Source organism: Simochromis diagramma, unplaced genomic scaffold, assembly GCF_900408965.1.
Source record: "Simochromis diagramma unplaced genomic scaffold, fSimDia1.1 OVJJ01000123.1, whole genome shotgun sequence".
NCBI classification, from domain to species: domain Eukaryota; kingdom Metazoa; phylum Chordata; class Actinopteri; order Cichliformes; family Cichlidae; genus Simochromis; species Simochromis diagramma.
Genome location: NW_024386778.1, coordinates 5,738,481 through 5,764,957, shown reverse-complemented (window position 1 = coordinate 5,764,957; position 26,477 = coordinate 5,738,481). Strand labels below are relative to the sequence as shown.

At 43.9% G+C, this 26,477-nt stretch overlaps 1 protein-coding gene across 4 annotated transcripts in view; it reads right to left on the bottom strand.

Annotated features, from left to right (window-relative positions):
* The window catches only part of cblb (Cbl proto-oncogene B, E3 ubiquitin protein ligase), a 154,301-nt gene that overhangs the window by 60,946 nt on the left and 66,878 nt on the right, over positions 1-26,477 (bottom strand). For all 4 annotated transcript variants that reach the window (XM_040012759.1, XM_040012749.1, XM_040012769.1 and 1 more), the window contains exons 10-11: positions 15,131-15,331; positions 7,081-7,275 (exon numbers count right to left, since the gene is read on the bottom strand). In XM_040012759.1, coding sequence (XP_039868693.1) covers positions 7,081-7,275; positions 15,131-15,331 — 396 coding nt within the window. The remainder of the gene's footprint in view (positions 1-7,080; positions 7,276-15,130; positions 15,332-26,477) is intronic.

Sequence of the window (26,477 nt, the reverse complement as noted above, 5' to 3'; positions counted from 1 at the left end):
TTGACTTTAACAGAAAGAGAAGAGAATTGTTTTTAACTTTGTGCAGGTCTAAGGTATCTGAAATATACAACTGCGCAGTTTTTGGGTTGGCCCGCACTTCCTCTTTTTACTGAGGATCGGTCTACAAGTTGCACCAAGTATAAAAGCTCTGTGCTTGGTTTTTAGAGCAAGAGTTGCAGCTGGTGTGGTGTGTTTATTTTATAGCGCTGATAATTGTGGCTGTTTTGAGAATTTATGAAGCAAATGCTGTTCTGACCCAGTGCTGGTTATATCAAACAGGGTACGAAAAGAGGAAGTGACTGTTGGGTGGCTGCAGGACATCTGATAAAGAAATAGGGAAGTCGCCTCAAGAAACTTGCAAGGAGGAGTCATATACTTATACATATACTTACTATGCAAACATGACAAGTGAAAATCTCCCGCAGCAAGCTTAAACACGTGAGAGGTTGATCGCGCAGAGAATCGCTGAGCGTTATGTGAATGCGTGTGTAAAAGCAGCAGGATATATATTTTAGTTCTGCTGAGCCAAATAAGACAGGTCAGGGTGAAGAAGTGACAGCCAAAGAAAAGCTTACCACAAAACGGAAAAGTTATGACAAATCAGACTATAAGGCAAAAAGAAAGTGCAGCTTTATGGTTTCATGGACAAAATAATTTCTGTGGCTGCAATATGACAAGCTAAATAACCAGGGGTGCACATAAGTGGTCCGCAGGTGCGCATTCGCTATCAAAATAAAAAACGCGCACAAGATAAGAAGTTGCAACGCGTGTTTGCATACATAAGATTTTCTGGAGGAGGACAGATATTTATTTAGAACTCTTAAAGATGTCGAAGAAGCAAGCTCCTTTACGCAATTACTTTGGTGTTCCTCCACCTCCAAAGAAATGTCAGAAGGAGTCCGAACCACAAAAGAAGCGCGTATTCTCGGAAAAGTGGTTGCAGGAGGTGAGCTGGCTTCAAACAAATGATGAACGCACAGAGATTTGGTGCAGAATGTGCCGTGAAAATCCCACTCTAGCGGACAAAAACAGTGCCTTTTTATATCAGAATCAGAATCAGAATACTTTATTGATCCCTGGGGGAAATTATTTTTTGTTACAGTGCTCCATTATAAACCAACATAAACCAACATTAACAAGACAGACAATACGCTATCTAAGAATAGTACAATATATACATATATATGTACACATAAGTCACTCCTTAATAAATAGCTGGAAAAGAAACATGTGTAGTTGTAGCAGTAACCAGTGTGTTGAGTGGATGCGTTGTACAGGGAGATGGCCACAGGCAGGAAAGATTTCCTGTGTCGTTCAGTGGTGCTTTTCGGTAATCTCAGTCTCTCACTGAACGTGCTCCTGTGACTGACCAGCATGTCATGGAGTGGGTGGGAGGTGTTATCCAACATTGTCTTTATCTTGGACAGCATCCGCCTCTCCGACACCACCTTGAGGGAGTCCAGCTCCATCCCCACAACATTACTGGCCTTACGGATTAGTTTATTAAGTCTGTTGGCATCTGCTACCCTCAGCCTGCTCCCCAGCATGCAACAGCATAGAGGATCGCACTGGCCACAACAGACTCATAGAAAATCCTGAGCATTTTCTGGCAGATGTTGAAGGACCTCAGTCGCCTCAAAAAATAGAGACGACTCTGGCCCTTCCTGTAAAGTGTTGTGGTGTTTTTAGCCCAGTCCAGTTTATTGTCAATGTGTACTCCAAGGTATTTATAGTCCTCCACAATGTCAACACTGACCCCCTGGATTGTAACAGGGGTCAAGTGTTTCCTGGTCTTCCTGAAGTCCACGATCAGTTCCTTGGTCTTTGCCACGTTGAGCTGCAGATGATTCTGCTCACACCACGTGACAAAGGAGTCGACCACAGCCCGGTACTCTGTCTCATCATCCCTGCTGATGCATCCCACCACCGCAGAGTCATCAGAAAACTTCTGAAGATGGCAGGTCTCTGTGCAGTGGCTGAAGTCTGTGGTGTAGAGGGTGAAGAGGAAAGGAAGAGGTAGAAACACCAGAGGTTGCTGATTACCTTGTCAGACACACACTGTGGGAGACGTACATATTGTGGTCTTCCTGTCAGGTAATCAACAATCCAGGACAATAGAGAAGCATCCACCTGCATCGCTGCTAACTTATCACCCAGGAGGGTCGGCCTGATGGTATTGAAAGCACTAGAAAAGTCAGAAAACATGACCCTCACAGTGCTCGCCGGCTGGTCCAGATGGGTGTAGACACGATTGAGCAGGTAGATGATGGCGTCCTCAGTTCCGAGACGAGGCTGATAAGCGAACTGAAGGGGATCCAGATGTGGTCTTACTATGGGTCGCAGCTGGTCCAGGATGAGCCTTTCCAGGGTCTTCATGATGTGGGAGGTCAGTGCCACGGGCCTGTAATCCTGGGGGCCACTGGGACGTGGTGTCTTTGGTACAGGGACGAGGCATGATGTCTTCCACATCACTGGGACCCTCTGCAGACTCAGACTCAGCATAAACAGTTTATGAAAGACTCCACACAGCTGGGGGGCACAGGTCTTGAGGACGAGGGGACTCACTCCGTCTGGTCCAGCAGACTTGCCTGAGTGAAGTCTCCTCATTTGCATCTCAACCTGGTATTGAGTGAAGGTGATGGGTGGGGGAGGGGTGTCCGGAATCTCACAGGAGGCAACAGCGCCATGTGAAGAGAGAGGCTGGCACAGTGGTGTGGCTCTGGATTCCAGGCTGACTACAGGTGAGGTTGTGGGGGTGGGAGCAGACACTGTGGTGTCGAATCTATTGAAAAACAGATTCAACTCGTTAGCTCTATTCTCACCTCCCTCAGCTCCCCTGCTGTTGGTTGGCCTGAATCCAGTGATGGTCTTCATGCCCCTCCACACCTCTCTCATGCTGTTCTGCTGGAGTTTCCACTCCAGCTTCCTCCTGTAATTGTCCTTAGCCTCTCTGATCTTGTCCTTTAGTAACACCTGGACCTTCCTCACCTCCTCTTTATTGCCCCCTCTGAAAGCCCTCTTCTTGTTGTTGAGGAGGGCTTTGATGTCCTTAGTCACCCACGGCTTGTTATTTGGGTAACAATGAACAGTCTGAGCTGGAACAATGGAGTCGGTGCAGAAAGTTATGTAGTCTGTGATACACTCAGGAAGCCCATTGATGTCCACATCACTCAGGACCTGTCATGGTCCTGCCACATCAACACCCTGGTTAAGAAAGCCCGTCAGCGTCTCTTCTTCCTCAGAAGACTTAGAGACTTCCATCTGCCACTGAAGGTGCTCAAGAACTTCTACTCCTGCACCATCGAGAGCGTCCTGACGGCAAACATCTGCACCTGGTTTGGGAACAGCACCAAGCAGGACAGACGAGATCTGCAAAGGGTGGTGCGCTCGGCAGAACGCATCATTCAATCAGAGCTCCCTGACCTGCTGTCCATCTACACCAAGCGGTGCAAGTCCAAAGCTAGGAAGATTATGATGGACCTCTCCCATCCCAACAATGGACTCTTCTCACTGTTGAGGTCTGGGAAGCGCTTCCGCTCCCTTAAGGCCAAAACAGAGAGAATGAGGAGGAGCTTCTTCCCCCAGGCTATTCGGGCCCTGAACCAGGTGTAGGACTGGACTCTCCCAAACACGTCACTATAAGACTGGACTCTCACACACGTCACCACACGCACCACCACACATTTCCTATAATCCTATAATTCCTATAATTTATAATCCTTATAATCTCTTTCTGCTATTTGCACATTCTTTACTGTAAATTCCTAAGTTAATTTGTAAATTTTTGTAGTAAACTGTAAATTGTAAATATTGTAAAACTTTTCTTCTGTCATTTAATGGTCGGGCATTGTACAGCTACAAGCATTTCACCCCCATGTCATACTGTGTATGGTTGTGTGTGTGTGACAAATAAAATTTGAATTTGAATATTTGAATTTGATGTCCTCGGCGTGAGGCTCGCTGAGTGTTTCCCAGTTGGTCACCTCGAAACAGCCCTGTAGTTCCGCTAAGGCCTCCTCTGACCACCTCCTAACAGTCCTCATGGTCACAGGTTCCCTCCTCACAATTGGCACATAGCGGGGGGTGAGGTGAATCAGGTTATGATCTGACCTACCAAGTGGGGGGAGGGAGGAGGAGCTGTATGCATTTTTGACATTAGCATACAGTAGGTCTAGAATTTTTTCTCCCCTGGTGGGACAGTCCACATATTGTCTGAATGTTGTTAGTGTATTGTCCAGTGATACATGGTTGAAGTCACCCGAGATCACAATAAAGGCACTCGGGTGCTGAGTCTGTAACCGGGCTATGGCAGAGTGGATAGTGTCACATGCAGCTGTGGGGTTAGCAGAGGGAGGAACATAAACAGCCACCAAGATAACGTGAGAGAATTCCCTGGGTAAATAATACGGCCTGAGTCCAACAGCACACAGTTCAATGTCCGGGCAACAAATCCTTTCTTTGATTGTTATGTTGGCAGGGTTACACCACCGGTTGTTAACTAAAACAGCAAGCCCACCTCCTTTCCGCTTACCGCTAGCGATGCTGTCCCTGTCCGCCCGAACAGTGTGGAAGCCTTCCACGGAAGCATTCTCATCGGGAATGTCCTGGTGCATCCATGATTCGGTGAAACACATCAGGCTACACTCTCGGTATTCCCTCTGACTCCGTACCAGTGCTGAGAGCTCGTCGATTTTATTCGATAACGATCGGACAGTTCCCATTACGATAGACGGCAGACACGGTTTATACCTCCTCCTCGCTTCGAGCCTCCGCTGTCTCACCGTCTCCTTCTTTCTTCTCTTCTGTCCTTGACCTCTGCCCCGATGTGTTTTCCTCCAAATTTCAGCTGGTACTTCTGCGGGCCTGGCCAGCGAGCCGGCCGGCATCAGGGCGATCAGCTGATCTCTGGAGTAAACAGTCCGTGAGTGTAGGAGATGTGCCGCGGTCCCGTTCCTTGATAAAAGTAACAGTTCCACGGCCACCAGAAGAACAAAAACTCTCTCAATCCACATGATTGAGTAAAAGATAATAAATGGATGAAAATACAAGTCAGAAAAAAAAGAATACGTAAGAAAAAAGAGCTAAACTAAGAGAAAAAGCAGGAGCGACTGTAACAGGCTGCACGCTGGTTGGCGCATGCGCACTAATTATATGGACGCAAACGCGCGTTGCAACTTCTTATCTGGTGCGCGTCTTTTATTTTGACAGCGAATGCGCACATGCGGACCACTTATGTGCACCCGTGTAAATAACATAATGTTCTACCGGGTATGTTGTTGGTTTTCCCTCGATTTCTGAGTGGACAAGCGCCTTTGTTACTGGGACCAGTAATTTTAAGAAAGGCCCCCAATAGAACCCATGAGAAATGCAAGAAATGCATTATTGCTCAGTCTGCAATATCTTTCCCGGAACAAACACCAATTGCAAATAACATACTAAAAATAAACCTGAAAAATCTGTTTAGAACACCGTACTATGTTGGAAAGAGTGAACTACCACTGGCAAAATTTAGTAGTCTTTGCAAACTTCAAAAAGCAAATGGCCTAGATCTTGGTTCCACTTGCCTCTTACCCATGACTTCAGTGGAAATTTCAAATTCAGGATCTGACAGGCTGATTCATGTTCTACACAGTTCTTACAAGTTCATAGAAATTTCTGTTCAATTAGAACCAAGTATTTGAGTTGATGATTGTAATTTTTATACAATGTTGTAATTTGTGTTTCAACAATTTTTTGATTAATGTTTTGTTTCCGTTACAATATTATACTTTAATGTATAATATTGTAACGGAAACAAAACAGGAAACAAAACATCAATCAAAAAATTGCTCTCGTTTTTATTCGGGCTACTTAAATTTATTTTGGGCTACCAAAAACTGAAGAGTCCCTGCCCGAAGGGCTACCAGGAATTTTGAAATTTTGCGAGCCCTGGTTTAGGATTGCAAAACTGAATCTGAACAAATCACAAGACAGGGGTGTCAAACCAGAGATGGCTACTTGCACTCGCGACTTAGACTCGAGTCACAGTTGAGTTGCAAAAACCAAAGCCTTCAGACTTGAGACTTAGACTCGAGGGTTGGGGCTCCAGTCTTGAGAAACATTTTTTACCCATGTAAATACGGTAACTGTAGGTTATTTGGATAGTAACGAGATGTACACAGCAATTTGTCTCTAATATTTAATAAAATGTTCTGAATATGCTAATAATTTGTGAATTTTTGTTTTAAATTTATCATTAATTATGTGAGGGTTGTAAGGAAGACATAGTCCAAAGGTTTCATCATATTTCACTGTATAAATGAAGTGTTTCTTAAATCTTTGTTGTCCATACACATACTAAGATATTAAATATATATAGTATAATATAGATATTAAAGTGTCATTTTTTCAAACGATAACCAAGGAGAGATAGCAGCAGCAACAATGTGGCAAAGACTATTAAATAATTATACAGACCATTATAATTACAATTACATCCAGCCCTGAACTCCTCATAGGTTACAAAAATATTCCTTTTCATATGACTGACTCAAGCTACGGTGCTTGACAGCTGGAATGAGGTGTGTTTGCCAATATTCAGTGTTTGCTTTTGATCAGACATAGCACTGTAGATTATGGCATAACATCTCCACTTTGGTTTTTGCTGTCCAAAGGATACTGCTCCAGAAATCTTCTGGCTTGTTCAGATGAACTTTAAAAAAAAAAACCTAAGCTATGCTAACATGTTCTTTTTAGAGAGCAACCTTCCAAATAAGCCATATTTGTTCAGTTTGTTGTTGTTTTTTTAAATTGTACTGTCAGTAAACTCCGGGTCTCCATAGTATTGTGATAACACGTACCTTAATACTCAAGACTGCTACTTTTATAGAGATGGTAACAGTTGATAATCATGATCAGTGAGTGAATCAAGTGGATTTAATTAGCAGCATTTGGGGCACTTGGAGTAATTTGTGGATTGTCATGTAAATTCTCTGCTGATCAGTAAACATTGTAGAAACTGTGTAAATAAACTTAAACACTTGTGTGCCAGGTGAACATATGAGGTGTTTCATAGTGGCAGTGTGCTGAACTGTGACTGACCTTGGGGGAGCAGATGGGACTGGCAGATGGGGAGCGAATGGACCCTTTGTTGATAAGGTCACGTCGTGGTGGGACAGGTGGGAGGCTGAGGTGCTGGACACATTGGCTGGAGTTTCCCCCATGGGCTTTTCTGTGTTGGCTGACAGGTGAAGAACTGGGCGACACCATTGGCGATTTCTGATGCTCGCCACATTGCTAAGGGAAAAAGTAAATAAACTTTTAAAAAAAAATTCTTAGTCGTTTATTACCAGTTCTATCCTGATTAGAGACTGCTAGAATCCACATTCTTTATAGGGGATAGATGGAAGCAAATCTACACCACTTTAAAATGTGGTAAAATGTTAATCAATTTCCCGTTTTGATTACCCGAGATTATGCTCTCGCCACTGCTCCAGAAGTGATGTATCATAGCCAACATAATGAGAAGGTTAGATATAACCTAGAGCTCAGTATTCTATTTTCAATAGTACTGTACTATCTATCATCAGCTGTCATGGGGCAAAAGGCAGAGTACAACCTGGACAGACTGCCAGTCTGTCACAGGGTTAACACATAGAGACAGATAAACATTAACACTCATGTTCACACATTCAAGGTTCAAGGTTCTTTATTATTTGTAGCCTGACACGATCCTCGACATGTGCAAAAAAAATTGGGGGGGGGTGTAGAGGAAGAAAACATTATATATATATATATATGTAGTATATACACTGGGTGAATGTGCAGTAGTAGCAGCAAGCAGGTGAATTCTGTACATTAATATGAATAGACATCTGACTATTTTACAGGATAGACAATATAAACATATTTAAAATTAAAGGAATTGAAATGTACATTGTGCCTTGGTTTAGTGTCTGGAAGAGTCCTGACTCAGTCAATTATAGATGATGTGAGAGGGCGGGTGTGTGTGTTTAGGGCACGGATGGCTTGGGGATAGAAGCTCCTCTTGAGTCTCTCTGTCCTTGCCCGGAAGATGCGGAACCTTCTACCAGATTGCAGAAGTTGGAACAGTTTGTTGCCAGGATGGGACGGGTCCTTCAGTATCTGCGCTGCTCTAGTCCGGCATCTCCTGGTGTAGGTGTCCTGAAGCGGGGGGAGAGCAATCCTGCAGCAGCGTTCTGCTGTACGGATCACTCTCTGGAGAGCTTTTTGGTCCTTCACACAGCTGTTCCCGAACCACGATGTCATGTTCTGTGTGAGGATGCTCTCCACAGCGCCTGTATAGAAAATCCTGAGGATCTTTGGAGAGACCCTGAACTTCCTCAGTTGTCGTAGGTGATACAGGCGCTGCCTAGCCTTTTTGGTCTGGACCTGAATGTGGGCAGCCCATGTCAGGTCTGAGGAGATGTGGACACCAAGATACTTGAAGGACTGCACCCTCTCCACTGGAGCTCCATTGATGATGATGGGCTTGTAGTCTCTGTGCTGACCCCTTCTGAAGTCCACCACCAGCTCCTTGGTCTTGCTGACGTTCAGCTGGAGGTGGTTGTCCTGGCACCACGATGCCAGATTCTTCACTTCATCCATGTAGGCCGCCTCATCGTTGTTGGAGATGGCACCCAACACCACTGTGTCGTCAGCAAACTTCACAATGGTGTTGGAGCCATGGGTGGCCACACAGTCTGAAGTGTAGAGGGAGTAGAGCAGTGGCGAGAGGACACATCCCTGAGGTGCTCCTGTGTTGATGATGATGCTGTTGGAGAAGCACCTGCCCACCCTCACCACCTGAGTTCTGCCAGTGAGGAAGTCCAACACCCATGCACACAGACGGCTGTTAAGTCCCAGATCCCTCAGCTTTGTGAACAGTCTGCAGGGCACTATTGTGTTAAACGCTGAACTGTAATCAACAAACAGCATTCGCACATAGTTACCCTGTTTCTTGTCCACGTGGCTGAGAGTGGTGTGTAGGACGTGGGCGATGGCATCCTCTGTGGATCTGTTGGATCTGTAGGCGAACTGCAGCGGATCTGTGGTGTCTGGGATGGCGGAGGAGATGATGTTCTTCAGCAGCCTCTCAAGCACCTTCATTACTACCGAGGTCAGTGCAACTGGCCGGTAATCGTTCAGGGATGAGGGTTTGCTGTTCTTGGGCACAGGGATGATGGTGGATCTTTTGAAGCATGTGGGGACCACAGACTTCGCCAGGGACTCGTTGAAGATGTAAGTGAACACACCTGCTAGCTGGTCAGCACAGCAGCGCAGCAGACGGCCGGTGATGCCGTCTGGCCCCGCCGCTTTCCTTGTGTTCACTCTCCTCAGTGCCGCTCGGACGTCATGCTCCGCGATGCTGGTCACCGGTCTCTCGCTGATGACGTCACTGTCCTCGGTAGTCAGGCGGTAGATAGCATTAGCCGCCTGGCTAACCTCGAAACGGGCGTAGAACCGATTCAGCTCGTTGGTGAATGCAGAGTCGGCGTTGATCGGCGCAGTGTCCCTGGCTTTGTAGTCCGTAATGGTGCGTAGTCCGTGCCACATACTCCGTGTGTCGCCCTGGTGGAAGCGGGACTCCACACGTTCCCGGTACCTGCGTTTGGCATCTCTCACCGCGCGCCGCACGCCGTATGAGGCCGCTTTGTAGACGCTCATATCGCCAGTGGCGAGACCCGCGTTGTAGGAGGCGGTTCTGGCGTTTACTGCAGTGCGGCTCGATCTGTCCATCCACGGTTTCTGGTTTGGGAATGTGGTGACTCTCGCAGTGAGGATAATCTCCTCCGTTAGCATATTGACGAAGCATACTGCTACTTCCGTAAACTCGTTGATGTCGACTGCGCATGCTCTGAACATGTCCCAGTCGACGTCGTTGAGTGCGTCCTGTAGCGTAGCTTCTGATTGGGCAGTCCACCGTTTTACCTCCCTCGTGGTTACTTCTTCCCTCCGTATGCTTTGTTTATACTGGGGGATGAGGAAGATGGCGTTGTGGTCAGACTTCCCAAAAGCCGGGTGTGAGACAGCTTTGTAGCCCTGCTTGTATGGCGTGTAGCAGTGATCCAAAATTCGATCCCCTCTCGTTGGACACGAGACATGCTGGTAAAAGTTTGGCATGACTTGTCTGAGGTTTGCTTTGTTAAAGTCTCCTGCTACAATGAGGGCTGCGCCCGGGTCTTTGTTTTGAAGCGAGCTCAGCACATCATGTAATTCGGACAAAGCCATACCTGTGTCCGCTTGGGGTGGGATGTAGACCGCCGTGGCGATGACTGAGGTGAACTCACGGGGCAGATAGAAAGGGCGGCACTTAATGCTCAGGAACTCCAGATGTGGCGAGCAGCCGCTGGAGAGAGTAGAAATGCTCCTGGCATCACACCACTTTCTGTTTACCATGAAACACACTCCTCCACCTTTGGTTTTGTTCAACTCTGCCGTTCTGTCCGCGCGGAGCACAAAGAATGAATCCGACGGAGTTACGGCCTGGTCCGGCACGGTGGGGGACAGCCATGTCTCCGTGAAGCACAGAATGTTGCAGTCCCTCATGTCACGTTGGAAGGTGACCCTTGCTCTTAGGTCATCGAGCTTGTTCTCCATGGATTGTACATTGGCCAGTAGGATACTGGGCAGTGGTGCGCGATGCGCCTGCTGTCTCAGTCTGTTCCTAATACCAGCGCGTTTTCCCCGGCGCTTCTTTGTTCTGCGCCTCGGATGAGCGGCCCGTCCTTTGTTGTTCTCCGCGCCGCGTAGAATCTCTGGCGGCCAGGAAGGGTCAGGTTTAAAAGTGTCCAAGATTAGATGTGCAACCTTGGCACCGATGTTTACAAGTGATCCGCTGTCGTATACTATAAGACTAGAGGATTTTGGGATGTAAACCAGAGCAAAAAATAAGTAAAAAACAAGAAAAGTGGATAGTCGGAGCGGAGCGGTCAGGAAGGCGTCTGGACGTGGCCGCGCCAACTTGGATTACATGCTTGGCCAATGCTCTTTTTTGGACTGTGGAAGTAAGCCTTGGAATCTGCAGTTGTTTAGAAATGGCTCAAATGGCTCCACCATCCTAACTTCTGTAAATTTTATAAGTCTCCGTCTTAGCATTACTACCAATTGTAGTCAATGGTTATGACTAACAACCATAAGAAGATGTCATCAGATGGTGTCAAACCATCAGCAGTTTTTTTAACCATGAACCACAATGCCTTTAGGTTGGCTGGTCAACAATGACAGCCAGTCACTGCTCATCTTCTCCTGGTGCCCAGCTACCCTGTTCTTTGATTTCTCCAGTGCTTTTAACACCATTCAGCCACGACTTCTGAGGGACAAGCTGGAGCTATCAGGAGTGGACTACCACGTGTCCCAGTGGATACTGGACTACCTCACAGGACGCCCACGATATGTGAGGACACAGGGCTGTGTCTCTGATATGCTGGTCTGCAGTACGGGGGCCCCACAGGGAACTATGCTGGCACCATTCCTCTTCACCCTATACACTGCAGACTTCTACATCAACTCCCACCTGCCACCTACAGAAGTTGTCTGACGACTCTGCCATAGTCGGCCTCATCACAGGTGAGGATGACTCAGGCTACGTCCACACTAGCCTGAATAGATTTGAAAAGGTGAAAAGGTCTGAAAACGCTCTGCGTCCACACTTTCAGTCGTTTTCACAGAGATGTGCGTCCACATTGAAACGGCCGAAAATGCTTACGTTCAAGCATTGCACGTGCGTGAAACACAAGAAGATTCAGCCTGCCTCATTTCTGTCTGCCCTTTATTTACTTTCCGGCTCTTTGAAACGTCACGGCAAAATGTCGAGGAAAAGCACCAGGTTTTTTAAATGGACTAACAATGAGGTGGAGTTGTTGCTACGAGTAACACAAAATTACAAAGTTGCAAAAGCGAGTGAGAATTAAAGAATTTGAAGAAAAGCTATCTGAAGCATGTACAAACTGATATTAATCTTTAATAGGGCTGTCAAAATTGAGAGCAAACAAAACAACTGCTGTATAATGCCCTCCGCTATCTTTGTTTAATTGGTCACATGACTGCATCATATAACTAACATGTGTCATCATTTTCAAAAGTCTCCGTTTTCACTGTCCACACTGCGATGTGAAAGCACCGTCTTTAAATGTATTTGTTTTTGAGAGCGTTTTCAATATGATGCGTTTTCCTTCGGGGAAAACACAGTCTCAGTGTAGACAGGAGGCCAAAACAGAGAGAAAACCATGCGTTTTCAAACGTAAACGCATTAGTGTGGACGTAGCCTCAGAGTACAGACAGTGGACTCTGGACTTGTGGACTGGTGTCAGCAGAACCACCTGCTGATCAACACTGGGAAAACCAAGGAGTTAGTGGTGGACTTCCGGAGACACAGACCCACCACACTGACATAGGTGAACATCCAGGGAGTGGACATTGAGATAGTGGACTCTTATAGGTACCGGGGTGTTCACCTGAATAATAAACTGGACTGGAGCCACAACACTAATGCTCTTTACAGGGAGGGTCAGAGCCTATCTACTGAAGCGGCTGAGGTCATTTGGAGTCTAGGGAGTGCTTCTAAAGACATTCTATGACTCTGTGGTGGAATCCATCATTTTTTACCGTGTTGTATGTTGGAGCAGCAGTTTATCGACAGCTAAGAGGAAGAGGTTGGATAAACTCATCAGGAAGGACAGCTCTGGGATGCACCCTGGATCCAGTGCAGGTGGTGGGAGACAGAAGGACTCTGGCCATAATAACTTCTCTGATGGACAGAGTCTCCCACCCCATGCATGTAAATGTTGCTGAACTGCAGAGCTCCATCAGTGACAGACTGCTGCATCCTAGATGCACGAAGGAGCGTTTCTGCAGGTCCTTCCTCCCTGCAGCTGTCAGACTGTACAATCAAAACTGCTCCCAACAAACATAGATGTTTACTAGGGGTGCAACGATACTCGTATCGATATTGAACCGTTCGATACAGTGCTTTTGGTTCGGTACGCATATGTATCGAACAATACAAAATTTTTAATTTATTTTATCAACTTTCCTTCTGACGATGCTGTCTGTGTTGAGTGCTCAGTGGATCTGCGCTCGACAGTGCAGCCTAGGCAGAGTAGTCGAACGCAGATTCACTGAGCCCAGAGCAAGCTAGCAAGACAGAAGTTAAGCTCTCCTTGCAACATGGCAAATTGAATCTCCCCCACCCTCATTCAGATGTGGCGTTTGGAACTATTTTGGTTTTCATGTGACGTATGACCCTGAAGGTAAGCGCGTCATGGACAAAAGTAAAACAGTATGTTGGATGTGCCACGTAATGCTCAATTACATTGGTGGGAACTAGTGCGTTAGCGCAGTTAGCTCGTTAACGTGTTGGCCGTCCAGCCCCACGCACGGGGCGATCCACGGTAGCTCGTTAATGGAGACTTGCCGTGTTGTGGCGTTAACGTCATTTCAGATTAACGCTGACAGCACTAGTGGGAACACAATGAATATGACTGCACATTTACGCCGACATCATCCTAGTGCAAAGACAAGTGGAAGCAGACAAAAACAACAAGCAGCATGCTACAAACTTTATCCGAGTCATTTAGACAGCCGTTAGCACATGATTCTCCTTATGGGGACCTGATATGTTTAATATGCTGCTGAGAATATAGCCCAGAAGAAGCGTATAGTATAGCTTTTATTTTGGAAAGAGCCATTTCTCTGTAATAAACTCTCTTTTCCAAAGATGAGTGATTTCTCCATCAGATAGATTTATTTTTTTAATTACTTTGTTGTTTCAGCAACATTAAATTTAAAAACTGTACTTTTGAGTTAAAATATATATTTATAATTTTAATAAATTACAAATTAAAAAGGCATGAACATTTTTTTTTGTATCGAAAAAATATCGAACCGTGACACCAAAGTATTGAACCGAACTGAACCGTGAATTTTGTGTATCGTTGCACCCCTAATGTTTATATCAGTGCTGTAACAACTTCTATTGTTATAACTTGCACATTACTTTTCTCAGTTTATATATACACAAGTTACATGTCTACTTTTTAATGCACAGGTACAATACGCAATCTACACTTTTCTAATTATTCTAAATATTCTTAACTATTTAAACATCTTTCAGTATCCTGCACTGTTTGCACACTACAACCTGGGTTTGCCACTTATCTATACTTTAATTTTAATAACTGTACAGTACTCTGCTTTGGTAACTATTGTCCATGATGTAAATATGTAAAAACTGTGTTTCTGTTCTGTGTCCTGTTCTGTTTGTATATGTGTGTTTTTGCTGCTGATACAACCAAATTTCCCCTTGTAGGACAATTAAAGGATTATTCTAGTCTTCTATCCTATTCTATACTTTTGACCCTGTGTAAATTAGAGAGAATCCTAATACCTAATACCCTTTTCTGTATTATGAGTCCAGTCCAGTTTATTGTTCAAATAAACACCAAAATACCTGTAGCTATCCACAGCCTCAATGTCCATACCTTGAAAACTCCACCCTTTTCCGGCTGAGAACCATGGCTTTAGATTTGGAGGTGCTGATCCTCATTCCCGCCGCTTCAGATTTGGCTGCGAAGCATTCCATTGCGAGCTGGAGGCCAGCACCCGATGAAGTCAACAGAACCACATCATCCACAAAAAGCAGAGATGAGATTCTGACACCACCTAAGTGAAAGCCTTCTGCCACTTGGCTGCGCCTAAAAATTATGTCCATAAAAATTATGAACAGAATCGGTGACAAAGGGCAGCCCTGGCGGAGCCCAACACCCATTCGGGAATGAGTCCGACTATGTGGACCAAGCTCTTGCTACAGTTGTATAGGGACACCCCATACTCCCGCAGCACCTCAAACAGCACACCAAGGGACACGGTCAAATGGACCAAATAGCATATGGATCAATAGGGGCTCTATGTCCATGTCGCTCTTGGGGGTCACTCTCATAGGCCTTAATTCTGAGACTCTCCACCATCTAAGAACTGAAGACGCTTCTCGGATGAAATATCTTCAAGCAACTTAAAGAAGTCCAGACATTTTTCTTTCCAAGTTCCTTAGACATATAATATATAACTGTATATAATTTCTTGAGCAGTGTATTTAAGTCTGTATTAATACTTTTGATCCTGTGTAGATTACCTTCCTGATGTTGGCCAGTCCATTCATGACAAGACAGTCTTCTCGGTCTTCCTCATCATCCAGGTCCAGCAAGGGGGAGCTTTGTTGGTCCAGGAAGAAGCACTTGGAGCCCTCATTTCGTGGGTCAAAGGGATCCACAATAATGGGCTCTGTGCCTTTGATCTCACAGCGACAGAAAGGGCATCCTTGGCCATCTGATTCCTGAATAGATATAACAGGCTAGTCATACACAAACATACAAAAACACAGGTGGTGACATTTTAACCAAAAAATATAACTAAATGCCACATGTTGTTTCAGTAACATCATGAAATTATTGTGCATTCATTGTAAAAGACCCTGTCAAAAATATAAAAAATAGCAGTATAACGTTTTCGAGCATCTATCTAACAAAGACAGAACAAAGCTATGCTTTTGGTAGCCATATAGTTGGGAACGTGACTGTGGACTTGTGGGAACTGATGTCTGTTAACTAAAAGCTTTACCTTTAGCCACATATGACACACATTTAAACTTTATTTTTGAGTGATTGTTTCATTCATAAGTCAACATTTCAGTAGCACACTGGGAGAATTCTGAGTCAAATGATTATTCTCTATGGGCTTATTACCACACTACTATATCACTATTACCATTATCACAGAAAAAAATACAGGCCATGGCGGTTGAATACATTACTTATTGTTTTCTTTGAATAAATAAACCTGCAGATTTTTATCATCCTTAGCTCTTGGACAACTCTTCTGATAATTCTTTTCACTCCTCTGTCTTTCAGGGAGCACCTACTTGTGGCCAGTTTATGGTAAATGAGTGATCAGTTCTGCAACCAGTGCCATCAGTTTGTTTTGCAACAATAAGGTTACAAAGGTGTTGAGAGAACTCACTGGTTTTACCAGTCATGAGATATTTGTTGTGTGACACCTTGGTAATGACAGACCTTAATAGGCCACCAGCTGGAACTGAACCAGCTCATTTTAATTTGAATTAAGTGGCAGGATTGCTTGGAAATTACTGATAGATTTCAGCTGGTGTCACTGCTTTCCATGCCTTTTACACCTCCCTTTCTTTATGTGTTCAATACTTCTTCCTTGTATAATTTCTCTATTACACATAACTTTTTTCATGGACATCTATGGTTTGATTTCTTTGCATCTGTAGGTTGGATGGGTTGCTACTGACATCTGGTGAGAATGTCACGTCAATACTGCCTTCAAAAATATATTTACTTTGAAACTTGGTGAAATGTTCAACACTTATTTTATTCAATGTTAATCTTTTTCTTTTATTTATTTACTTGTTTTCTTTTATTATTATTATTATTATCTCTGTGGTTATACACTGCTGAAGGTGACAGGGATAGTAAAGAGAAGGAGTAGGTAAAAAAAAAAAGGGAAAAACTGCAAGACTTAAACAAATAGCTCCCTGTGTCCACCCCAACATCCCTAGAGAAGCTGATGATAACCACATCTTGCATGTGAGCTCTCGTCAATTTTTAGTTTGGAAGGACCAGCATGTCTTATTGATGGAGACATGCGGGCACACACTCCCTTTGTGACTCTAATCTATTGTGGGTGTTTTAATAATAATAATAATAATAATAATGGATTGGATTTATATAGCGCTTTTCAAGGCACCCAAAGCGCTTTACAATGCCACTATTCATTCACTCTCGCATTCACACACTGGTGGAGGCAAGCTACGGTTGTAGCCACAGCTGCCCTGGAGCAGACTGACAGAAGCGAGGCTGCCATATCGCGCCATCGGCCCCTCTGGCCAACACCAGTAGGCAAGTAGGGTAAAGTGTCTTGCCCAAGGACACAACGACCAGGACAGAGAGCCCGGGGATCGAACCGGCGACCTTCCGGTTACAGATACGCTTCCCAACCCCCTGAGCCACGGTCGCCGCCCTTTAACATTCCTGGATAAAGTTCTTTCTTTTTCTACAATTAAGGTTTATTTGGCAACTATATCTGCTTTTGATATTGGATATGATGAGGTGACTTAAGGTGTACCTTAAGTACGCTGTACTGGTGTAGAGTCAACAACCTGTCTCTGAATGTGGACAAAACAAAAGAGTTGAATATCAACTTCATGGGAGCACAGAGAGATCACTGTGCACTTAACATCAATGGATCCTCTGTGGAGGTCGTCAAGAGCACAAAATTCCTTGGTGGTCACCTGGTGGAAAACCTCTCCTGGTCCCTCAACACCAGCTTCATAGCTAAGAAGGCCCAACAGCATCTTTACTTCCTGCGGAAGCTGAGAAAAGCCCATCTCCCAACACCCATTCTCACCTTTTACAGAGGGACTATTGAGAGCATCCTGAGCAGCTGCATCACTATCTGGTATGGTAGCTGCACCGTATTGGATTGCAATATCCTACATTGGCTAGTGAGAACAGCTGAGAAGATCACTGGAGCCTTTCTTCCCTCCATCACAAACACGTATCGCACCCACTGCATCCGCAAAGCTGCAGAGGACCCCACAAACCCCTCACACACACTCTTCACACTGCTGCCTTCTGGCAAGAGGTACCAGAGCATTCGGGCCCTCACTGCCAGACTGTGAAACAGTTTCTTCCTCCAAGCCATCAGACTCCTGAACACTCAGTAACTGGACATTAATACATGTCACTACCTCATCTCCTCCACACATCACTCACTCACTTGGACACTAGAAGGGGGAATTATGTTAAAATGCTCTTCATAGACTACAGCTCTGCATTTAATACCATAATTCCCTCCACACTCACCACCAAGCTGGAGCATCTGGGACTCAGCTCATCTATGTGTCAGTGGATCTCCAACTTCCTAACTGGCAGACCACAGGCAGTAAGGACGGGCGGACATGTCTCAGCCTCCACCACTCTCAGCACTGGAGCCCCCCCAGGGTTGTGTTCTGAGCCCCCTGCTGTACTCTCTGTACACATATGACTGTGTGGCCACTACCAGCTCCACCACCATCATCAAGTTTGCTGACGACACCGTCGTGGTGGGCCTGATCTCTGATAACAACGAGACGGCCTACCTGAAGGAAATTAGAAATCTGGAGAACTGGTGCCAGAGGAACAACCTCCTTCTAAACGTCAGTAAGACAAAGGAGCTGATAGTGGACTTCAGCACTAAGCAGGAGAGGAACTACCAGACCCCTGTCATCAACGAGTGCCCAGTGGAGAGAGTGGACAGCTTCAAATACCTCGGAGTTCACATCACGCAGGACCTGTCATGGTCCTGTCACATCAACACCGTGGTGAAAAAGGCCCGTCAGCGTCTCTACCACCTCAGACGCTTGAGAGACTTCCAACTGCCCTCCAAGGTGCTCAGGAACTTTTACTCGTGCACCATAGAGAGCATCCTGACGGGAAACATCTTAACCTGGTTCGGGAACAGCACCATGCAGGACAGACGAGCTCTACAGAGGGTTGTGCGGTCAGCTGAGCGCACCATCCGCTCCGAGCTCCCTGACCTGCACTCAATCTACAGCAGGCGGTGCTGGACCAAGGCCAGGAAGACCGTGAAGGACCTCAGCCATCCCATCAACGGACTGTTCTCTCTGTTGAGGTCAGGAAAGCGATTCCGCTCCCTGAAGACCAACACAGAGAGACTGAGGAGGAGCTTCTTCCCGCAGGCAATACGGTCTCTCAATCACACCACCACACAGTACTGACCCACACATACAGTTCTTACACACACACTGGACATTCTGGACATTGTTTTCACTTCATCACTTAAATCACTTTAAGCATATTTGCACTGCACAAGACATAATGTGGATTGCACAACACTGGACATTATATTCTTCATTTCCAGTTAATACTTGTACAGCTGCTGTTATTGTGTATATATATATATATATATATATATATATATATATATATATATATATATATATATATTTATTTATTTATTTATTTATATTTCTTCACACATTCTTATATAGTTCTATACTGTGTATTGTGTATTTTGTTGTACAGTTATTTTATTTTCAACTTTAATTTATATATTTTATCTTATTCTTTCCCAGTTAAATTTACCCTTCATTCTAATTTGTGTTGTACAGTTATTTCATTTTTTATATTTTATATTCTTATATTTTATTCCTTCCTAGTTAAATTTACACTTTTTAATTTTTCATATTTATTTCCTATCTTATTCATAGCCCTTTCCTTTTTTTTTTCTTTAGGTCACGAGCAGTTGTCTAAGCATATCGTACTGTGTATGACTGTGTACGTGACAAATAAAATTTTTAAAATTTGAATTTTGAATTTTTATTTCGAGCATTTAACTGCACAATCTCATATACACAAACACGCACACCTTCATACATCAAGTTACCTGTTGTACAATGCTCAGTCTTTTGCACAACCCACTGTCATTGTTGCACTTTTCTATTGCACTGTTGTGTCTGCACTGTCTTGTGTCTGCATTATTCTGTTCTGTCTGGTGTTGCACTGTTTTTTTGTTTGGTTTTTGGCAATTTTTGCACACTTGCAATTTATGTAGTTCTGTGTTGATTGTCTGTTATATGTCATATGTAGCACCATGGTCTTGGGGGAACGTTGTCTGGTTTCACTGTGTACTGTACCACTGCACATTGTTGAAATGACAATAAAGCCACTCGACTTGACTTGAGTACTGCTTCTCACTTTAGGGTCTGCAAAGTGAGTGGGTAGGCTTCATGCATTGTTTTGTGCATCCTTCTTGCACACAGTTCTCTTCTGACAGCCTTAGGGTCGTATTACGTCCAAATATGTTAGGGTACCTGGATCGTTGTGGGTTTTTTTTTCTTTGACTCTTGTTTATTCGTTGTTGTTTTCTCTGTGTGACTTTTTTCCTAGTTGACTTATCTGTATTTCTAGTTCAGGTTGTCTGGTTAGTTATTAGTTCCCTTTTCATGTCCTGGTCTCGTCTCTGTCTTGTTTGCCTTGGTCTTGCCTTTGTGTGTCCACCCCTGTTAGGTCAGTCTTGTCTTCATGTTTGTCTGCCTGTTTCCCTAGACATGTGTTCTTGTGTCCCTCTCGTCCCTTGTTCTCTCGCCCTCTCTCATCCCTTGCTCTCTCATCCTCACTGTCTTGCCTCCTTCCCCTGGGTTTCATCTGTCTGTGTCCAATTGTATGTGTTTCTTGTACTTCCTCTTTTAGATTGACAGACAGATTACGCTCAGCTGTGTTCCCTCCTGTGAGTTGTTCCCTCGTTTGCCCTTGTCGCGATCGCCCTCATTCCCCACTGTGTTCTGCCTGTTAGTTAAGTTCCTGAACAGTTTTTGCAGTCCAGCAATAAAGCTGCCACTTCAGTTTGGTTTCATGTATGGGTCTACATTTTGGGTTCTTCAAACCTGCGTACCTCACACAGTGAATGACAGAATGCTGAATTTTCCTAAAATTATTCCTGTGGCTTATAGCACTATATAGAATTTGAGCTTGTGAGCTCTTGCCTTTCTCTTTTCGCATTTGAGGAAAAAAGGAGGCTGGATTCTCTCTGTCTAAGTCCAGTTGCTTGTCTGCTTCGCTAACCAAGTCAGAGCTTTGTCTAAACAGAGGTTAACTCGCTGGATTATGGACGTTTTCCTTGGCATATGGCACTAAGGGTCTCTCTTTTCCTCAGGGCGTGAGAACACATTCCACCGGAGGAATGGGAACCTGAAGGGCCCTTTTTAAAGAAAACTTGCAATCAGCGTTACACGGACAGCTTATACACCAACTGGGTAGTGGTGGTTAGCACCAAGCTAGATTGACTCAACAGGTGTTCTTAGCAAGGTGAAGAGCGGAATAACTGAGAGATGACTGTGATGACAGGGGTATATGTGTGCAGGCAGGTGACCAAAATGAGTGCAGGCAGACATATTATCACAGGTCTTTTGCCTTAGAGCAGTAAATAGATTTTTTATCAGACATTTTATCAGTATCATGGAGTATTTTCACTTTACCTAGCATGCATCAGCACACACACTGGACTTTGTATGTGTTAAATATTGATTCTGTTTCTTCTGTGGACATTTTGTGGCGTACTTGGAAAACTACACCAGACGGCAGAATATACGCATTGTGGGGATACCAGAGAATGCGGAGGGCCCACGACCAACGAAATTCATCACCAAACTACTCTTTGATGTGCTTGGGGAGAACAACTTCGAGAGGCCGCCATCGGTGGCTAGAGCCACGTCCATTCATTGTCAGACTCCACCACTTCCAAACCACAGAGCTGATCCTATGCCTCGCCAGACAGAAGGGCCCGCTCCTATTCAATGGATCGAGATTCCACATATTTCCTGACTACAGCCCAGAAGTCAACAAAAGACAAAAGTCTTCTCCAAGTCCAAAAGGAAGCTCCACAGTGCAAAGGTCAAGTTTGGTCTCTTCTACCCAGCCACTCTGCAGTTCACACACAACGGGAAATGCATGAGATTTACCGACCCTGCAGAGGCGCTGACCTACGTTAATAATAATATCACTGTTGATAACGAACGCCCCGCCTCGCACCCTGCAGAGACTGGTGACTGAGGTAAGGTAACGATTGGGTTAATAACATTGAAAATCATTTCACAGAAGGTGGCATCATTAGACATGGCTACTCTGTCATATTTTGAATATTTCTTTACTCTCATTGTGTTCTATTATCATTGGTCATAGTGGCAATGAACGTTTTATATTTGATGGTGTAAATACACACCACACATAATGCCACTCATGAGCACCTTCCTTTTCTTCATTACTGATGTTATTGCCCTTTTTTTCTTTTTTCTTTTCTCTTTTTCAAATTATGAAAGGGCGTTACAGTTTGTTTAATACCCTGTTGGAGAGGTTCATTAATGGTTCAAACATGTATCCTTTATTGCGGGCAGCATGCAAATGCAGGTTTGCAAAAGTTTGAAGTTTTTTTGGGGTGGTAGCCTTTTTAAGGCCCGTTTATGTGTTATGTGTTATGTGTTGTTTTGGTGTGGCATTTGCTCTGTATTCACTGTGTGCACCTACTGTGATTTTTTTATCGTTTAAATTGGGCAAACATCTATATTTTTGAATTACATAGTTCTGACAAAGAGTAGATTGGACCCTGACCCAGATAATGCTGACGTAAAAATTATAAGTTGGAATGTGAAGGGTATGAACCAGGCAATAAAGAGAAAAAGGGTCCTTTCTCATTTACAACATCTTGGGGTTGGTATTGCCTTCCTGCAGGAAAACCACCTCAGGAATTGTGATCAGTCTAAAATTCACAAAGAATGGGTGGGCCAAATGTTTCAATCGCAATTTAATTGTAAAGGCCGAGGAGTGGCTATACTCATCCACAGAAAAATTCCTTTCATCGTATCAGATACTATCTTGGACCCTAATGGCAGATATGTGATGGTTGTGGGAGAGCTGTCTCAACTTTCCCTAGTATTGGTCAATATTTATGGTCCAAACTTTGACGATGAGAACTTTTATAAAAAGATGCTAAGCTCCATTCCCAATTTGGATAATTTGGATAGTTATCATTTGATTATGTCTGGGGATTACAAACTGGTAATGGATTCTGTTTGGGATCGCTCTTCCCAATCTTTACTAAGACTGTCTAAATCTGTGCAAACAATTCAGTCATTCGTAGAGGCACATAAACTTGTAGACCCTTGGAGATTTAAATATCCCACTAAAAGGGAGTATTCATTTTACTCTAATGTGCACAAGTCATTTTCTAGGATAGATTTTTTTCTGGTTGACCCCTACTTACTGAGTGCTATTACAGACTGTAAATATGATGGTCATTTCTGATCATGCCTCGGTTAGTATTAAGGTAACTCTTCCGACTCAGAGGACAAAGTGGACATGGCAACTGGACCCACTCCTACTCGCTGATTCAGACTTTGTGAAGTTCATTACAGAACAACTAGATTTTTTTCTACAGGTAAATAGGACGGATGGCATCTCAGCTTCGACCCTCTGGGAGACGCTTAAAGCGTATCTCGGGACAGACTGTCTCTCATTCTGCTTATATGAGGAAGAAGTATAAGAAGTTTGAGGAGTTATCCTCAGAAATCAAGACCCTGGACAGACTCATATCTGGTTCTCCGACCCCTGATTTGATTAAGAGGAGAGTGGTCTTACAAGCTGAAATTGATCTATTAACTACCGCCCAAGCAGAGAAGCTCATTTTAAAATCCCGTAGTAGATTGTACGAAGAGGGAGATAAACCATCCAAATTATTAGCTAGCCAGCTCCACCAAAAAGCAGCATCCCGTGTTATTTCACAACTTATCTTATCAGATGGCTCATCAACTGAGGATCATCAAGCTATTAACGACTATTTTAGAGAGTTTTATGCTAAATTATATTCCTCAGATTCAGCACCAGCTCAAAATAAGTTTGACGCTTTTTTTCTAATCTGAATATTCCTATAATTATCTCTGACTCGAAAGAACAATTGGAACAAAGTCTGACACTGAAAGAAATTAAAAATGCAATAATGTCCCTTCAGAGTGGAAAAGCCCCTTGTCCGGACGGGTTTCCAACTGATTTTTATAAGAAATTTATGGACAAACTTGCCCTTCTTCTTCTCTTGGTTTGCACGGAAGCAATAGAGAATAACATTCTTCCGCCTACGCTTCGGCAGGCATCTATTACACTCTTATTAAAGAAGAATAAGGACCCCCGAGATTGCACATCCTATATACCAATCAGCTTAACAAACTGTGATGGCAAAGTGGTCTCAAAAGCCATTGCACTCCGACTTGAGAAAATTCTTCAGGGGACCAGATTGGGTTTGTCCAGGGTAGACAATCGTATTTTAACCTGAGGCGATTGTTTAATATCATCTATACTGAGGCTGATACTCCATCCCCAGAAGCAGAAATATCGATTGACGCCGAAAAGGCGTTTGATCGGATTGAGTGGGATTATCTTTTTCACACACCAGTAGGCTAAGTGATTTTTAGCCAATTACAAGTTGAATCTGGTAGTTGGGGGTGTTAGCTAAGATACCGTCATTAAGAAGCGGCACAACTAATGTGTCTATGTGAGCTAATTTGCGATGTGCACCGCTGGCCCGGCCATTTGTTTTTAATGCACCCTCCCAGATTAATTCACTGCGTGTCGTACCCAGGGCTGGACTGGGACAAAAAATCGGCCCAGGCATTTTGACTGGAGACCAGCCCACCAGGTATTATAGGAAAAGCCATAAAGCCTTTGAATGAAAACAAACGCTGTTGTGACAGTGATGTACACTGTCTTGTTGGTATATGTATGATTTCTATACGTTGTACATCAGATAAAAACTTTGGTTGTAAGATTCAGATAATTATTTAATAAAAGCTAGACATTTTAAATGAGAATAAGAAAGAAAAGCACATCTTTGTGCCCCCCTTTCCCTGTTAATGCCCTACCTGGCCTCCTGGCAAAACTTTGCTAGAGCCGCCCCTGCACAGTTACCAGCTGTCAGCTACTTAGAAAAGGATCCTGGTGTTATTTGTCTCTCAGAAACAGTTCATAACTTTCCTTCAACTCATTCATGTCACCTAAAAGGTAAACCTGTCCATCACCTGTTCAGCTCTGATGATTCATCTTCATGTTTCCCTCTCACTAGATATCCAAACCGATATCATGACCTTCAGCTTTTACAGCTGTGGCTCCAGCAAGCATCAGCTGATACTAGAAATTAATATTAAATACATTCTAACAGCAGCTCATCAAGCTTAAACGCGCTGCTGTTGTTTAGCGCGACATCCGCTGGTTTCATCTTTCTGGCGCAAAGTCGGTGTGCAAATTCCCTGCTGACTCGGCCTCAGGATGTCTAGAGGCAAGAATCAAGCGCACCCAAAGGAGCGCATCAGTGATCATGTGCGCATCACGCAGAGGGAGAGTGAGAGGCGAAAGGCAGCGGCAGAGCATGGCAGTTTTAACGCAGTTTGTGTGATTCTGTGTGTGTTAATGAAACTGTAAGTTATTACTTTTGACAGGTTAACTGGTATGATAAGAGTTATAGTTGTTTGTGCATGTTAAAGCTAAAGTTATGCCCCGGTACACAGATATCACGTTAGTAGGTTTATTTAATTATTTAATTAATTTGCACTAAGTTAATACCAGTGGCCAGAATCTCCTCCAATGATTACATCCTGCGGTTAAAGGATTTTTCTGTTGTTTATTGTTTAGTTTAACTGTTGTTAGCTTACCACATTCTTGCCTTAGTACTAGCAACTGGGAAGATATGTGCTATTTAGCCAACTTCTGGTCTTACGGCGACCCCCTGTGGACATTGTAAAATATTGCTGTGTCAGAGTAGATGATGTGTTCTGATTGTTTCTTAGTTATCTTTGACCCTGCTAATTATAGTATTACCTGTTTCTGTTTCCAGACAACCATGCTTATAGTCACCTATACTGCATCTGCCACAATTATAATTGCATATCTGGCTGTATCACAGTTGGATTTATCATGGCAAGCCCTGCTGTAACCAGTTCTTCTGTGAAGATTCATTAAAGACGGTGAACTAAACTCCTGGACTGCTGCAGTCTTTCTGACCGAAGACTTAGGCCAGACTAGTATACCCAGCACTTCCAGTATATATATATTCTACAGTCGGCGATAAACAAAGGAGAGACTTGCGTCACAAATACCGATCAGCTGATCATTGATCAGTTTCATGATTGAATGAGAGAAGAAGAGGCAGCTGACAGCGTAAAGATGCAGAATAACTCCAGCTTTGTGTCTTTTTTCATCCTAGCTGAAGTACGGGACAAACTGTGTTCCTTTTCAGCTCAATACGATATGCGTGATAACACAAAAATGTCGATGAAACGTTTTGCACCAAAGGCAACCGTGGGTGCCTTCGGTTTTATTCTATAATACTGGTCTTATTTTTCTACGAAGTTTTGAACTTTTAGAGTGTGTAAACCATAGAGAAAAGTGTGGAAATGTTCGAGCCTGTTGGAGAAAAGTGTATAAAGTGTGTAGTGAGGGGTTTTACAGCTATAAAACATCTATAATAATTGTAAAAAAAAATAAAGTTAGCTACTTCGCGGATTTCACATATTGTGGGTTATTTTTAGAACGTAACTACCACGGTAAACGAGGGACCACTGTACATACTGTATATATACAGTACATTAAATGGGAAGGAAAATGATAGGTTTAAACACACACTCTATAGATCTGCCAGTGTTTGGTATTTTATATGAATAGCCTAAAGCATTCTAGAGTTATAATGAAAATGGGAAACCATAGACTCATTTTGTATGAACTTTTCAGCAGTGCATTTTAAAGAAGTTATTGTCCGACTCTTCAAGGCTGTAAGCTTGGCTGTTAGGTGCATTTGTACAAGCCATAATGTGTTTGTAGTGTTGCAAAAAACACTCAAAGGTCCTGTGAATGTTTGCCACA